We start from the raw sequence: 14864 nt of genomic DNA on the forward strand, positions 1-14864 counted from the left end.
CAAATCAGAGATGCTGATTTCAGATTTAAATTATAAAGCGGTCGATTCATTGTGATAAGATTTCAAATTAATGATGCAGCACTCCAGGAAGCTGAGTGTGTTCTTTCCCGGGACAGACAAATGCTGGTGAATGCAAAAAATGGTGTTGGGTTTTTTGGGGTTTTTTGAGACTTATATTGTTTGGTTTGAGGGGATGGGAGGAGAATTTCATGTAACCCAGGCTGCCTCTAAAAACTTAGGTATAACTGAGTTTTCCCATCAAGGCCCAACCCTTCTCAGCTTCTGTGATGAGATGAGACGCAGTAGATTCAGGTGCTGTGGTCACAATGGAACCCAGAACCGATTGTGCAGTGCTCGGGAAGCCGGCACTTCCTCCTACAGTGGCTTGCAGCCTGCTCTCTCCGCAAACAAGGGAGCTCGTGTAGAGAAAAGAAACACTTCGCCATTTCTCACACTGAAGTTTTTGTGTTTGCAATCCTGGGGATCTGTCCCTGGGGGTTCAATGCCAGGATCTCACACATGCTACGTCGGCGCCTCTACCACTGAGCTATGCCCTTAGCTCCCTACAGTTAACTCTGGACTCCAGTTACTAGGTCAGCATCCGGGTGTGGTGACACACAGCTGCAATCCTGGCCCTGGGAGGCTGAGCCATGAAGAATGTGAGTTTGAGGCTAGCCTGGGCTACATAGCAAGACTATCTCAAAACAAACAGGTGGATGTGTTTCCTCTTAATACGACAGCAAAGTCTGAGAGGTATACCTCCAAAAGATGGAGTTCTGTCCCCTCAAGCCCCAGAACTACCATCACCCACTGCTGGACAACCACAGCAATCTCCCCCAAGGGGCCCGTGTCCTGCTTCCGTGGTCCTCCACTTTCCACCTGGCAACCAGTGCTTCATTGATAAGCACTGATAAGATGGAGATTCAGCTCAATAGCCAGTCTGGGAAATAAAATTCAAGCTAAAAGCACAAATTGAACCCCAAAGCCTCCACAGTTCCCAGCCTCCTCCCTGGCCTGGGAGATATGGCGGCTCCATCACATACCTCCCCTGCTTCTAAGCACATTGCAGCCTCCGGGCCTGTGCCCTTGCTGGCCCCGCTGCCTAGCACACCCTACCTTCAGAGAGTCCATTGTGTTACTCAGAAACCTGGGCTGGTTTCACCCAAGAAAGGCCTTGCCCGTCCGTCCCATCTCCAGGGCCCTGCCCAGCTATTCCTGACAGCATCTCCTCTCGCTGCCCTCTTCCGTATCCCTGAACTTGTCGTTATCAGTTACCTGTTCACTAATTTGCTACCCGTGTCTCCTATTCATCTCCAATTGAGCTCCCGGAGGGAGAGCGGGGAAAGAAGAAGAACGGGATTATAATATAAGCAACAAGGAGTGAGGTGCCTGGGCATTACTCTGGATAATTGGAACCATGTTATTCTTCTTCGTTGTCGGGGCTTAACGCATGATGACAGTGTGGTAGCATCCCATGCCAGGCTCCTCTGGGTGCCGGGGCATCATGCAGAGGCTGTGCTGAATGCTCTCCACTGCCACAGGCAGCCCTCTTCTTCCAGCGCGCTGCAGCAGGGAACTTGCTGAGGTTAAGAGGGGGGTGATGAGTGGGGTGCAGTGGGGTGCAGGGGCCAGAGAGCAGCTCAGTTTCCTGACCCCGGGCCAACAGTACCCACTCCCCACACTCCCTCCACACTGCTCCACAGTTCTGCCATGCCGTTTTCCTTAATAGACTCCCCATTCTGCTGGCCCTGGCCCAGGACTAGAACACCATATGGGCTCTGGTCAAGCGCCATGGCGGATGAGCCAGGGAGAAGCTGAGAACCCAGGCAGTTTCACTCAGGCCTGGCAGACAGGGTGGGAACGTGAAGACCCCTGTGGGGCTCTTCCAGGCCGCGGCTCCTCCCTGACATCTCTCCTTCTGGCTGCAGGATGGGATGTGTGAAGTCCAGGTTCCTCCGAGATGGAAGCAAGACCTCTAAAACAGAGCCAAGTGCCAATCAGAAGGGCACTATGTATGTGCCGGATCCCACGTCCTTCAGCAAGCTGGTAAGTAAGGGGACCCCACGGAGTTATCCAGCACCAGCCACTGGGCCTTTAAACCCTTGCTCCTCCTGGCCCAGTGAAGTGAAATTAGGGTGAGATGGTACCCACAAGCCACCTCCAAGATGTTTCCCCAGGCCTGGAAGCCACTTTTTTTGTTTGTTTGTTTGTTTTGTTTTTTCGAGACAGGGTTTCTTTGTGTAGCTTTGGCTGTCCTAGACTCGCTTTGTAGTCCAGGCTGGCCTCAAACTCACAGCGATCCTCCTGCCTCTACCTCCAGAGTGCTGGGATTAAGGGCGTGCGCCACCACGCCCGGCGGAAGCCACTTCTTATATGGTGGCCAGGGTATGACCCAGGCCTCCGCCTCTCAGTTGAATCAAGTGTGGGCCCTGTCTATAGCAGTGCTGGCAGCAGGATGCAAGCAGACCCGTGATGATAGCAGTAGCATGACTGTCCATCGGTCTATAGGAGAGCAGCAGCAGCAGTGGGGGCTGGGGGTGGCTCGGTGGATAATATACTGTTGCCCAAGTATAAGGCCCAGAGTTTGGATCCCCAGCAGCACCTATAACCCCAGCACTCAGAGCCAGAGACAGATGCTGGCTGGGAAGACTGTTCAGGTGAGACGCCCTGTCTCAATATACAAGGCAAAAAAAAAGGGGAGGGGCCTGGAGAGATGGCTCAGTGGTTAAGAGCACTGGCTGTTCTTCCAAAGGACCTGAGTTCAATTCCCAGCAACCACATGGCAGCTCACAACTGTCTGTAACTCTAAGGTCCAACACCTTCACCGACATGTATGTTTAGGCAGAACGCAAATGCACATAAAATAGAAAAATAAAGTAAGTTCTTCCTAGGTCAGTGAATGAGTTGGGAGTAAAGGCGCTTACACTGCAAGCTTCACAGCCTTAGTTAAAGCCCCAGAACCTACATACATGTGGAAGGAGAGAAGCAACTCCACAGGGAAAACTTCTCACACTCACATGTGCACCAAGGCGGCAGCGGCCACATCACACACCATGCGCTCACAGAATACAGGCAACAATAGTTTAAAATTTCCTCCTCATGTTGAAAGGGAGTCAGTTACACATAACCTCTCTTTCTATAGCCCGGGCCTGCCCCAAACACACCCAGGCCCTTCACCCAGTGACAGCCCACAGAGAAAAGGCAAATTCTTACCCCAGGTCTGGCCCTTGTGAGCCCTAGCCTTCTGTCCTATGTGTCCTCCTCTAAGTGTGAGGCTCAGAATGGGACTGTGCCTGGGAAAGGGAGAAGAACCAATGGCCACCTCTTCTCGCTTTGTGCTTGGCCTCTGTGAACACAGCCTGTGGTTACACAAACTTCTCACACTGCCAATAAGCTGAGTCAGCCACAGACTGTTGCCCTAAGCCTTTCTGGGCATTTCCTAATCTGTGCGGCCCTGGTTCTGAGGGCAGCTTTGGGTTGCCTTCCTGAGCACAGATGAAGGGGTGCAGTTGTCAGAGCACCTTGTTTCCTCCTGCTTGGTGCTGGCCTAGAGGTGGAGGTAGGTTAGAAGTGTTTCTCAGAGAAGGTGTCCTCAGGCCAAATCAGCTTGAAAAACCCTGGATGACACAGGCACCTTCCTTACAGGACATCTCAGAGCCTTTGAGAACCTTTCAAAACAAAAACAAACAAACAACGCCAGGTGTGGTGGCGCATGCCTTTAATCCCAGCACTTGGGAGGCAGAGGCAGGCAGATCTCTGTGAGTTCGAGGCCAGCCTGGTCTACAAAGCGAGTCCAGGACAGCCAAGGCTACACAGAGAAACCCTGTCTCGAAAAACAAACAAACCTACAAGAACATATGACAGGCAGATCTAGGCCCAGGGGTCCTGCTCAAACTATAGCACCAGCCAAGGACAATATGTGCAGTAAACTTTAAACCCCTACCCAGATCTAGCCAATTGACAGGACATTCTCCACAGTTGAGTGGAGAGTGGGGACTGACTTTCACACGAACTCTGGTGCCCCATATTTGACCATGTCCCCTGGATGGGGAGGCCTGGCGGCACTCAGAGGAAGGACAGCAGGCTACCAAGAAGAGACTTGATACCCTATGAGCATATAAAGGGGGAGGAAGTCCTCTTCAGTCACAGTCATAGGGGAGGGGAGTAAGGGGAAAATGGGAGGGAGGGAGGAATGGGAGGATACAAGGGAGGGGATAACCATTGAGATGTAATAGGAATAAATTAATAAAATTTAAAAAGAAAAACAAACAAACAAAAAATTAAGCATCCCCTAATGTTTCCTCAAACCAATGTCTAGTGGCAGGTGTGACATGAGTCCCCCTCTTACATGCCATGAATCACAGGGCTCTACAAGTGTCACCTCCCCTAAAAGTAACAGTCATTATCGGTTTGCTGTGGACACGTAAAAACATCTTTCCACAGATTTACCATCACATTAGCGAGTATATGGCCACAGGAAATGGTATACTTGTTTTATGTAAATATATAATGATATTTTTTTTTTTTTGGTGTTGGCATGCTTGCTTTTGAAGATAGGGTCTCCTTGTATAGTTCAGGCTGCCTGGCCCTCCCAGAAGTTCTGTTTGACCCCCAGTTCTGGCGTTACACGTGTGTACCACCATGCCCAGCTTCAATAACATGATGTTCGGCAGCAGTAGCTGTTCCACCCAGAAATGCACGCTGAGCCCCGTGGTCCTGGTGTCCATGCCCCTTTGGCTGGACATTCAGTTTGCTCCTCATGCACACCGGAATCTGTTCATGAGAAGCCTGGTAAACCCAAAGCACCTTCAAGCATCTCTAAACACCAGTCCCCTCACTGTGTGGGAGCATCGGCCCAGCCTTTCCCACTATTTCAAGGCAAGTGTCCAGATCACGAGGTAAGAGAGCTCCACCCTTGTGTGCGGACTCGGCCCCTTATTACGCCATCTGACACCACCTATGTCTGTAATGCTCTCCTGCCAGGACCCAGGCCCAGAGCAAGACGCTTTTAGGTGTCCTTTTCAACACAGGCTCCTTACGCTCTCAGACCCACGTCCTTTTCCTGTCTCTTCCCACAGGGGCCAAACAACAGCAACAGCATGCCCCCGGGGTCTGTGGAGGGTGAGTATCCAGAGCAGAGGTCAGGGTATTGCGTACATCTAGTTAGCTTAGGTTCTGAGCTGTAGCTGGTGCAGGAAAAGTCAAAAGCATCTATATTAATTTTTTTGTGTGTGTGGAGCTCTGATAAACTCTATTACCAAAAGCAACTTGGGGAGGGGGTGAAAAGATTTATCATCTTATAATTCCTGGGTCACAGTCCATCGCTGAGGGACGACAGGGAAAGAACTCGGCAGAAAGCCAGAGACAGAAACTGAAGGAGAGACCATGGAGGACTCATGCCTACTGATTTGCTCAACCTGCTTCCTTTTTTTAAAAGATTTATTTATTTATTATGTATACAGTGTTCTGTCTGCATGTACACTGGCAGGCCAGAAGAGGGCATCAAATCACATTATAGATGGTTGTGAGCCACCATGTGGTTGCTGGGAATTGAACTCATGACCTCTGGAAAAACAGTCAGTTAACGCTGCGCCATTTCTCCAGCCCACAACCTGCTTTGTTTGTTTGTTTCTTTCTTTCTTTTTTTTTTTTTTTTTTTTTAGTTTTTCGAGACAGGGTCTCTCTGTGTAGCCTTGGCTGTCCTGGACTCGCTTTGTAAACCAGGCTGGCTTCTAACTCATAGTTCTGGGATTAAAGGTGGGTGGGCACCACCATGCCCAGCTCACAACCTGCTTTCTTAAACAATCCAAAGTCTAGGGGAAACACTGACCACAGTGGGCTGGACCCTCACGGCAACCATCAGTCAAGAAAAAAAAAAGTGCCCTAAGAGACTTACCCAATGGCCAATCTGATTTAGACAACTTTTTCTTTGAAGTTCCTTTTGATCAGGTGACTCTGGTTTGGGTCAAGTTGACAAAAACTAACCAGCATCTTTGAATATCCTCTGAATTATCTGGGTTCCTTGCTCCAGCGCTTGGGTTTCTAGAACACTGTTCAGTGATGTGGGCAAAGCCGGCTTTAGCCAGCATCAGGCCCAGCGCAGGAGGCTGCTCAATCGCCATGTGAGACAACCAAAGCAGTGGGTCCAGAGTGGGGTGCTGGGGGGATGGCACGGGGACCCATCCTTGCATCTCCTGGCAGGCTCTGAGGACATCGTTGTGGTCGCACTGTATGACTACGAGGCCATTCACCGTGAAGACCTCAGCTTCCAGAAGGGAGACCAGATGGTGGTCCTGGAGGAGTGAGTCCTAGCCTGGTCCCCTGAGGCACGCCCACCTGCAGGGCTTAGCCACACTTCTGTTTTGCATCCTTAAAGAACCAGAGAGCCCATCTTAACTCTGGGAGTAGAGGACAAAGAGAGCCTAACTGTGCATCAGAGGAAGAAGGGTTTGCTGTCTCCTTGGTAACGGACCCACAGACAGGGACTGTGCTCCCCTAGGCAGGCTCTCTGCAAAGCCTTCCTAAGGGATGCAAGCCTCAGTGCGTGGGCTCCATGCCTCCCTGCAGGCTTTGTACACAGAGATCCCGGGGTCTCTGAGTTCCCCAGCTGTGATAGGCACAGCCGTCACCACCAGGGGCTTAGACTGGACTTGAGATCCAGGAATGAGGCCTGGCCATGCGCAGCCAAACCCTTGAGCCCCACAGCCTTCTCCTCTGGGCCCCAGCTGAACCCATGTAAGCGCTTCCCGGACACAGGTCCTGGATTGGGTCCAGGAAAGAGAATGGATCCAAAGGCCCAGGCTCTGGTCTGCGATTCGGGCACAGGCTTCAATCCAGACTCCACTCCTGTGGAGAATCTCACACCCCTACCCTACTCCCAAGACATGCTGGGTGCTCTGCCCCTCACCTTCCTGGCTTTCTAAGTGTGGGGGGGGGTCACAGAGACTGAAGAAGGGTCCAGGTGTCCTCTAACCCGTCTCTCCCTCCTCTCCTTTAGGTCTGGGGAGTGGTGGAGGGCACGAGCCTTGGCCACCCGGAAAGAAGGCTACATCCCAAGCAACTATGTGGCTCGAGTTAACACTTTGGAAACGGAGGAGTGAGTGTCCCATCCCTGTCTTCCAGAAGACGGCCTGAGGAAGACTGGCCTGCTCCAGCCTCAGCACCTCGGCACACACCCCCCCCTCCCGCACACACACACACCCCACCCCCATCCCCCACCCCCACCCTGTCTGGCACCCTCTTCCTGGAGCCGGTTCAGTCCCTTGCTTCAGGTCACAGAGGTCTGTCCTAACGCCCTGTCCAAAATGGGCCCCTTCTGTGATTCTCAGAGAAGCCCGTCTTTGCTTCCTTCTGAACATATCCCACCGTCAAAAAGGGACATTGGTTTTATTTTTGGTGGGTTTTTGGGGGGAGAGTGAGTTTTTTGGGGGTTTTGTCTGTTCGTTTTGGGGTGTTTTGGTTTCTGGTTGTCTGCACATGCACTGTCTGCCTCCCTCTCGAGTACTGACTCTCACACATGGTCTCAGGAGTCAGCCTGCCTAGGTTGAAACCCTGTGGCCCCAGACAAGCTAGTTGTCCTCTTGGCTCTCCGGTTTGAGCACTGGTGGCAACCGCACAGAGCTAGGTACGTAATAATCTCTTGATGAGCTGGGGCTGGAGGCTCAGCTGTTAAGAACACCTGCCGCCCTCAGAGCACTCTGAGTTCAGTTCCCACCACCAGCGTGGAGGCTCACAACACAACTAACTAACCAAAATAGCAAAGAAAATTGAAAAAAAAAAGTTGTTTCTCACCATCCTCCCCACCGCCCTAAAATGTAAGAAAAACAATGCTACTTGAAAGCAGGTGTGCTTGGATCCTGCCTTCTGAGTTGGCTGCGCTCTGTATGGCCTGAGAGCATCATGTGACCCGACAGGCCAGTCATCCTGAGGCTCACACTGTCTTCATTCATTCCTGGCAGGTGGTTCTTCAAAGGAATCAGCCGGAAGGATGCAGAGCGCCACCTCCTGGCTCCGGGCAACGTGCTAGGCTCCTTCATGATCCGAGACAGCGAGACTACCAAAGGTGATGTCAGCCCTCCCTCCCTGCCTTCCTGTGCCCAGGCATGGTGCCGCCTCCGACCCTAGGGGAATTCTCTGAGGAGGGCTGAACAGCTCAGTTAAGTGGCCATGCTGCCAGGGTTTCTCCTGTCCTTTCTTGCTCCAAGAGAAGGGAGGATTTAGGGTCTGCACTGGGTGGCTTCTCCTCCATTCTGGAAGATGCAGGCTTAGGTCAACAGGAGTTAGTTTGAGCCCTGAAAGCAAAGTAATATCCTGCTGAAACTTGGTCCCCGCTGGATCCTGGTTTAGTTTTTTTAAATAGCCACACTGCTATGTCTTGTCCACAGGTCACACTCCTCCCACAAGGAAACAGTGCAGGGTGAATTAGAGCTGGACCCAAAATGGCCTTTGGGACTCACTTAGAATTCTCTCGTGGTGGGGGTGTGAGATGGTTTGCTGGAGATGCCTATGTGGTAAAAGGAAAAACCAACTCCTACAAGCATGACATGGCATGCATGTGTGCCACCCCATAGAGATGTAAGAAGCAGGATGCTCTTTGGGGCAGGTAGATGGAAAGACGTCATTGGTCTTGTCCTGAAATTTTTGTGCTGGAAGGGAGGCATCTTGAGTGAGTGACCAGAGTTTAAAAAAAAAAAAAATCACCACCCTGCGGTGGTGTCACAGATTAAAGTGCCGTTTAATCCGAGCTCTCGGAAGGCAGAGGCAGGTGTATCTCTTGAGTTTGAGGCCAGTCTGTCTACAGAGTGAGTGAGTTCCAGGACAGAAACTCTGTCTTGAAGGGAGGGGAGAAGTCACCTCCAACCACATAGAATGGTTCTGACTGGCACCCCTTCTGTGTGAGTTTCCCCAGGGCAGCAGTGCCACAGGCTCTACACAAGCTCAGATTCCAGCGCCTCTGGCTGCTGCTTGCACTCAGATTTGAACAGGTCAGGCCACCTGTAAAAAGTGTGACCTGGAGCCGGGCGCGGTGGCACACGCCTTTAGTCCCAGCACTCAGGAGGCAGAGGCAGGCAGATCGCTGTGAGTTCGAGGCCAGCCTGGTCTACAAAGACAGTCTAGGACAGCCAAGGCTACACAGAGAAACCCTGTCTCAAAAAAAAAAGAAAGAAAAAAGAAAAAGTGGGACCTTGTTGGTACTGTGAGTGAGGCACCTGGTTTTGGGGACATCTGTGTGTCTGGGACCAGTCATTTGGTCTGTGTCTGAGGTCAACAAGCATTTAGGCTGCAGGGAGGCGCCACCACTGGTCTCCAGCTGTGCCTAGGGTGGCTTAGAGATTGGGCTGGCCAGTTCTACAGAGAAGCACAGAAACCATAGCCCTGTAGCAGGCCTGTGGGCGGGAGAGTGGGCTGGGCTAGCTCCCACAGCCCTCAGAGGTGAGGGTGCCCTGGGGATCTGACTGATTTAGACCGAGGTCCTGAGCACTCTGCCGCTCCCCAGATCCTACATGCCCTGCTAGCACCAGCTATGCCAGGCTCCCCTTGACTGGGACTGGGTGGCTGAAAAGGGACCCTAGAGCCAACTGGCTGGGTTTGGAACCCCAATGTGTCACTTACCAGCTATGTGACTCCAGGTGAATCATGTGTCCACTTCAGTTTCGTCACTTACATAAAATAAGGCTGATACACTACTGCAAATGCTGCAAAAAATTAAAATAAAATCAGGCTTATAGTTCTATAAAAGTTCTACCTATGAGGCTATTCACTGTATTGCATGACATGATACATGTAATTTTAATTTATTAAAATGCATACTATTCCCATTCATTCATTCACTCACTGTGTAGTTTTAATTTATTAAAATGCATATTATTCCCATTCATTCATTCATTCATTCATTCACTCACTGTGTAGTTTTAATTTATTAAAATGCATACTATTTCCATTCATTTGCTGTTCATTTGGCCAGCATGCTTAGAACAGCTTGGCCTGTTGTCAGCTGTCATTCAGCAATTTGCACTTTCCTCAAATCCTATGACACTGTGCTATTATAAAAAGAAGAAAAAAATGAAACTCAGAGAAGCTAGTTAGCAAAGCATAAGCATAAGTGGTGAACTGCGGTCACGGACTGGAAGACTTGAGTGTCCCTGGCGCACATGACAATTCACACCACAGCGTACTGCAAGCTGGGCAGGTTAGAGCATGTGTCTGTATTGCCTCGAGGTTCTAGAAGGCGAGAGTCTGAGCTTGCGGAGCTCTGGGCAAGGTGTCTGTGGGGCTGGCTCCTTCTAGAAGGTTGCAGCATCGGGAGTGGGCTCCATTTCATTTTCTGCCCTTTTTGAGAAGCCAGAAGCATTGCCTGGCTTATGGCTTTTCCCCTCCAATGCGTGTTTCCACCCCTCTGGATTTCCTGGGAACCCCCTGGATACTCCGTATCATGTATGGGGCAGGGGTTTGCATATGAACATCATGGACCATTATGTGCCTGACTACAGTGCTTTTTTTTTTTTTTTAACATTTTAGTAATCAAATCAGATTTTCTTTGTTTTTAGTTTTTATTTTTTTTAAAGATTTATTTATTTATTATTTATACAGTATTCTGATTGCATGTGAGCCAGCAGGCCAGAAGAGGGTACCAGATCTCATTAAAGATGGTTGTGAGCCACCATGTGGTTGCTGGGAATTGAACTCATGATCTTCGGAAGAACAGACAGTGCTCTTAACCTCTGAGCCATCTCTCCAGCCCTCTTTTTATTTATTTTATGTTTTTGTTAGTCTCTCTCCCTTTCTTTCTTTATCAAGTTAGTATAGCATCTTGGCTTTTTCTTCATTAAATAGATCAGACAGATAGATAATTGAGAGAGAGAGACAGAAGAAGGAGAAGAAGAAGAAGAGATGATGGATGGATGGATGGATGGATGGATGGATGGATAGATACAGAGAAGACAGATGACAAGTGGATGGGTAGATAATAGATCAGAAATAATGACGCTATAGTGATAACCAGCTTACTGACTGTCCAGTCATTTTTAAGTATTACTTCTGTTAACCCCAGGCAATGTGATGAAATGGATGGCTTGACTACTCTTATTTGACAGGCGAGGAAACTGAGGCATAAAAAGGCCAAGAAGTCATTTGCCCAAGGGCTCACAGCTGAGAATGGCAGGTCAGGGATGGGAATCCAGGCAGCCCAATGCCTCAGGCCACTCTTAATGAGCTTCTGCCCATGTGGCCACGTGCCGAGCAGAGGCCTCCACAGGGCACCAAAAGGATGCCAAGGTGCCGACATCGGGTAGCCAGGCCTCTCAGGTGCCGTTCTGAGGGACTTCTCTTGGTTCAATGCAGGAAGCTACTCATTGTCTGTTCGAGACTACGACGCCCAGCATGGAGACACAGTGAAGCATTATAAGATCCGGACACTGGACAGTGGAGGCTTCTATATCTCCCCAAGGAGCACCTTTGGCAGCCTGCAGGAACTTGTGGTCCACTACAAGAGTGAGTCTTGCCCAGGCCCACGCCACCAACATTTGACTGCCAAGCCTAAGCTGGTAACCACTGCACAGTGCAACCACTAGCCACCTTGGCTTTGTTTTTCAATGGTTGTTTGGTTCCGGGGAAGGAACCAGAGTCTAGGGCATGCTAAGCAAATACTGTATCATCCCACTAGCACCCATTGGGAGAGGCCCGTCTCTCAGAATCCCAGTCCTATGCAATTCCGCACTCAGATCTTCCTGGCCTTGCCAGGCGAACAGTCACTTGGAGCACGTGTGAAGGCTTAGGCTTGTTGGACACGAGGGTGGAGGTATACACGCATTACGTCATGTTCTGCTCTTTGGGGAATGTACCAGCTGCTGACTGGGCACTCTGTTTCAGAGGGGAAAGACGGGCTCTGCCAAAAGCTGTCAGTGCCCTGTGTGTCTCCCAAACCCCAGAAGCCGTGGGAGAAAGATGCCTGGGAAATTCCTCGAGAGTCCCTCCAGATGGAGAAGAAACTTGGAGCTGGGCAGTTTGGAGAAGTGTGGATGGGTAAGGACCTGGGGCCACAAGGCCAGTGCTGGGAGAGCCCTGAGGGCTCAGGGATGTCACCGAGAAGACTGGAAATTTAAATAGTAACCACAGAGAGCCTCTCCTCAGATAGCAAACCAAATCGTCTACTGGGAAATCACTATTTTGCCTTTGTGGCCAGGCTTGAGGGTCAAAAAGCTGCTCTGTAGGAGACTTGAGTCCTGGACGGGGAAGGTTCTCTGCTGTGTGACACTGGGACAGCCTGCCTTGTGGGGCTAGCATATACCAGGGCCTCTTGGGATAATGGGGGAAAGAGCACGGATTTTCAGGTGAGACCAATGCTAGCGAGCCGTTCAGATCATGAGCCACGATGCCCAGTGACATTCCAGACATTGTGGGACAGCAGAAAGGCCTAGAACACCCCTGTGGTCCTTGAGAATAGCAATTCCTGTTTCATGGGGAGGTAGATGGTCACAATGCCTGGCCCCTGTGTTAACACTCAACTGTGTGGTCACATTGCCTGGCCCTGTGTTAACACTCCCCTGTGTGGTCACAATGCCTGGCCCTGTGTTAGCACTCCCCTGTGTGGTCACAATGCCTGGCCCTGTGTTAGCACTCCCCTGTGTGGTCACAGTGCCTGGCCCTGTGTTAACACTCCCCTGTGTGATCACAATGCCTGGCCCTGTGTTAGCACTCCCCTGTGTGGTCACAGTGCCTGGCCCTGTGTTAACACTCCCCTGTGTGGCCACAAGGCCTGGGCCCTGTGTTAACACTCCCCTGTGTGGTCACATTGCCTGGCCCTGTGTTAACACTCCCCTGTGTGGTCACAATGCCTGGCCCCTGTGTTAACACTCAACTATGTGGTCACAATTCCTGGCCCCTGTGTTAACACTCCCCTGTGTGATCACAATGCCTGGCCCCTGAGTTAACACTCAACTGTGTGGTCACAATGCCTGGCCCTGTGTTAACACTCCCCTGTGTGGTCACAATGCCTGGCCCTGTGTTAACACTCCCCTGTGTGGTCACAATGCCTGGCCCTGTGTTAGCACTCCTCTGTGTGGTCACAATGCCTGGCCCTGTGTTAACACTCCCCTGTGTGGTCACAAGGCCTGGGCCCTGTGTTAGCACTCCCCTGTGTGGTCACAAGGCCTGGCCCTGTGTTAACACTCCCCTGTGTGGTCACATTGCCTGGCCCTGTGTTAACACTCCCCTGTGTGGCCACAAGGCCTGGCCCTGTGTTAGCACTCCCCTGTGTGGTCACAATACCTGGCCCTGTGTTAACACTCCCCTGTGTGGTCACAAGGCCTGGGCCCTGTGTTAGCACTCCCCTGTGTGGTCACAAGGCCTGGCCCTGTGTTAACACTCCCCTGTGTGGTCACAAGGCCTGGCCCTGTGTTAACACTCCCCTGTGTGGTCACAATGCCTGGCCCCTGTGTTAACACTCCCCTGTATGGTCACAAGGCCTGGCCCCTGTGTTAACACTCCCCTGTGTGGTCACATTGCCTGGCCCTGTGTTAACACTCCCCTGTGTGGTCACATTGCCTGGCCCTGTGTTAACACTCCCCTGTGTGGTCACAATACCTGGCCCTGTGTTAACACTCCCCTGTGTGGTCACAATGCCTGGCCCTGTGTTAACACTCCCCTGTGTGGTCACAATGCCTGGCCCTGTGTTAACACTCCCCTGTGTGGTCACATTGCCTGGCCCTGTGTTAACACTCCCCTGTGTGGTCACAAGGCCTGGCCCTGTGTTAACACTCCCCTGTGTGGTCACATTGCCTGGCCCTGTGTTAGCACTCCCCTGTGTGGTCACAATGCCTGGCCCTGTGTTAACACTCCCCTGTGTGGTCACATTGCCTGGCCCTGTGTTAGCACTCCCCTGTGTGGTCACAATGCCTGGCCCCTGTGTTAACACTCAACTGTGTGGTCACAATGCCTGGCCCTGTGTTAACACTCCCCTGTGTGGTCACATTGCCTGGCCCTGTGTTAACACTCCCCTGTGTGGTCACAATGCCTGGCCCTGTGTTAACACTCCCCTGTGTGGTCACAAGGCCTGGCCCTGTGTTAACACTCCCCTGTGTGGTCACAAGGCCTGGCCCTGTGTTAACACTCCCCTGTGTGGTCACATTGCCTGGCCCTGTGTTAACACTCCCCTGTATGGTCACAAGGCCTGGCCCCTGTGTTAACACTCCCCTGTGTGGTCACAAGGCCTGGCCCTGTGTTAGCACTCCCCTGTGTGGTCACAATGCCTGGCCCTGTGTTAACACTCCCCTGTGTGGTCACATTGCCTGGCCCTGTGTTAACACTCCCCTGTGTGGTCACATTGCCTGGCCCTGTGTTAACACTCCCCTGTGTGGTCACAATACCTGGCCCTGTGTTAACACTCCCCTGTGTGGTCACAATGCCTGGCCCTGTGTTAACACTCCCCTGTGTGGTCACAATGCCTGGCCCTGTGTTAACACTCCCCTGTGTGGTCACATTGCCTGGCCCTGTGTTAACACTCCCCTGTGTGGTCACAAGGCCTGGCCCTGTGTTAACACTCCCCTGTGTGGTCACAATGCCTGGCCCCTGTGTTAACACTCCCCTGTATGGTCACAAGGCCTGGCCCCTGTGTTAACACTCCCCTGTGTGGTCACATTGCCTGGCCCTGTGTTAACACTCCCCTGTGTGGTCACATTGCCTGGCCCTGTGTTAACACTCCCCTGTGTGGTCACAATACCTGGCCCTGTGTTAACACTCCCCTGTGTGGTCACAATGCCTGGCCCTGTGTTAACACTCCCCTGTGTGGTCACAATGCCTGGCCCTGTGTTAACACTCCCCTGTGTGGTCACATTGCCTGGCCCTGTGTTAACACTCCCCTGTGTGGT

At 51.6% G+C, this 14864-nt stretch overlaps 1 protein-coding gene across 1 annotated transcript in view; it reads left to right on the top strand.

Annotated features, from left to right (window-relative positions):
• Window positions 1-14864, top strand: part of HCK (HCK proto-oncogene, Src family tyrosine kinase) — a 45088-nt gene that overhangs the window by 14024 nt on the left and 16200 nt on the right. The window contains exons 2-8 of the mRNA XM_084776019.1: window positions 1929-2046; window positions 5079-5121; window positions 6202-6301; window positions 6998-7096; window positions 7959-8062; window positions 11341-11490; window positions 11869-12021. Coding sequence (XP_084632145.1) covers window positions 1930-2046; window positions 5079-5121; window positions 6202-6301; window positions 6998-7096; window positions 7959-8062; window positions 11341-11490; window positions 11869-12021 — 766 coding nt within the window. The 5' untranslated portion in view covers window position 1929. The remainder of the gene's footprint in view (window positions 1-1928; window positions 2047-5078; window positions 5122-6201; window positions 6302-6997; window positions 7097-7958; window positions 8063-11340; window positions 11491-11868; window positions 12022-14864) is intronic.

The sequence above is a fragment of the Acomys minous genome (genome assembly GCF_964271855.1).
Source record: "Acomys minous genome assembly, chromosome: 3".
Lineage (NCBI taxonomy): Eukaryota > Metazoa > Chordata > Mammalia > Rodentia > Muridae > Acomys > Acomys minous.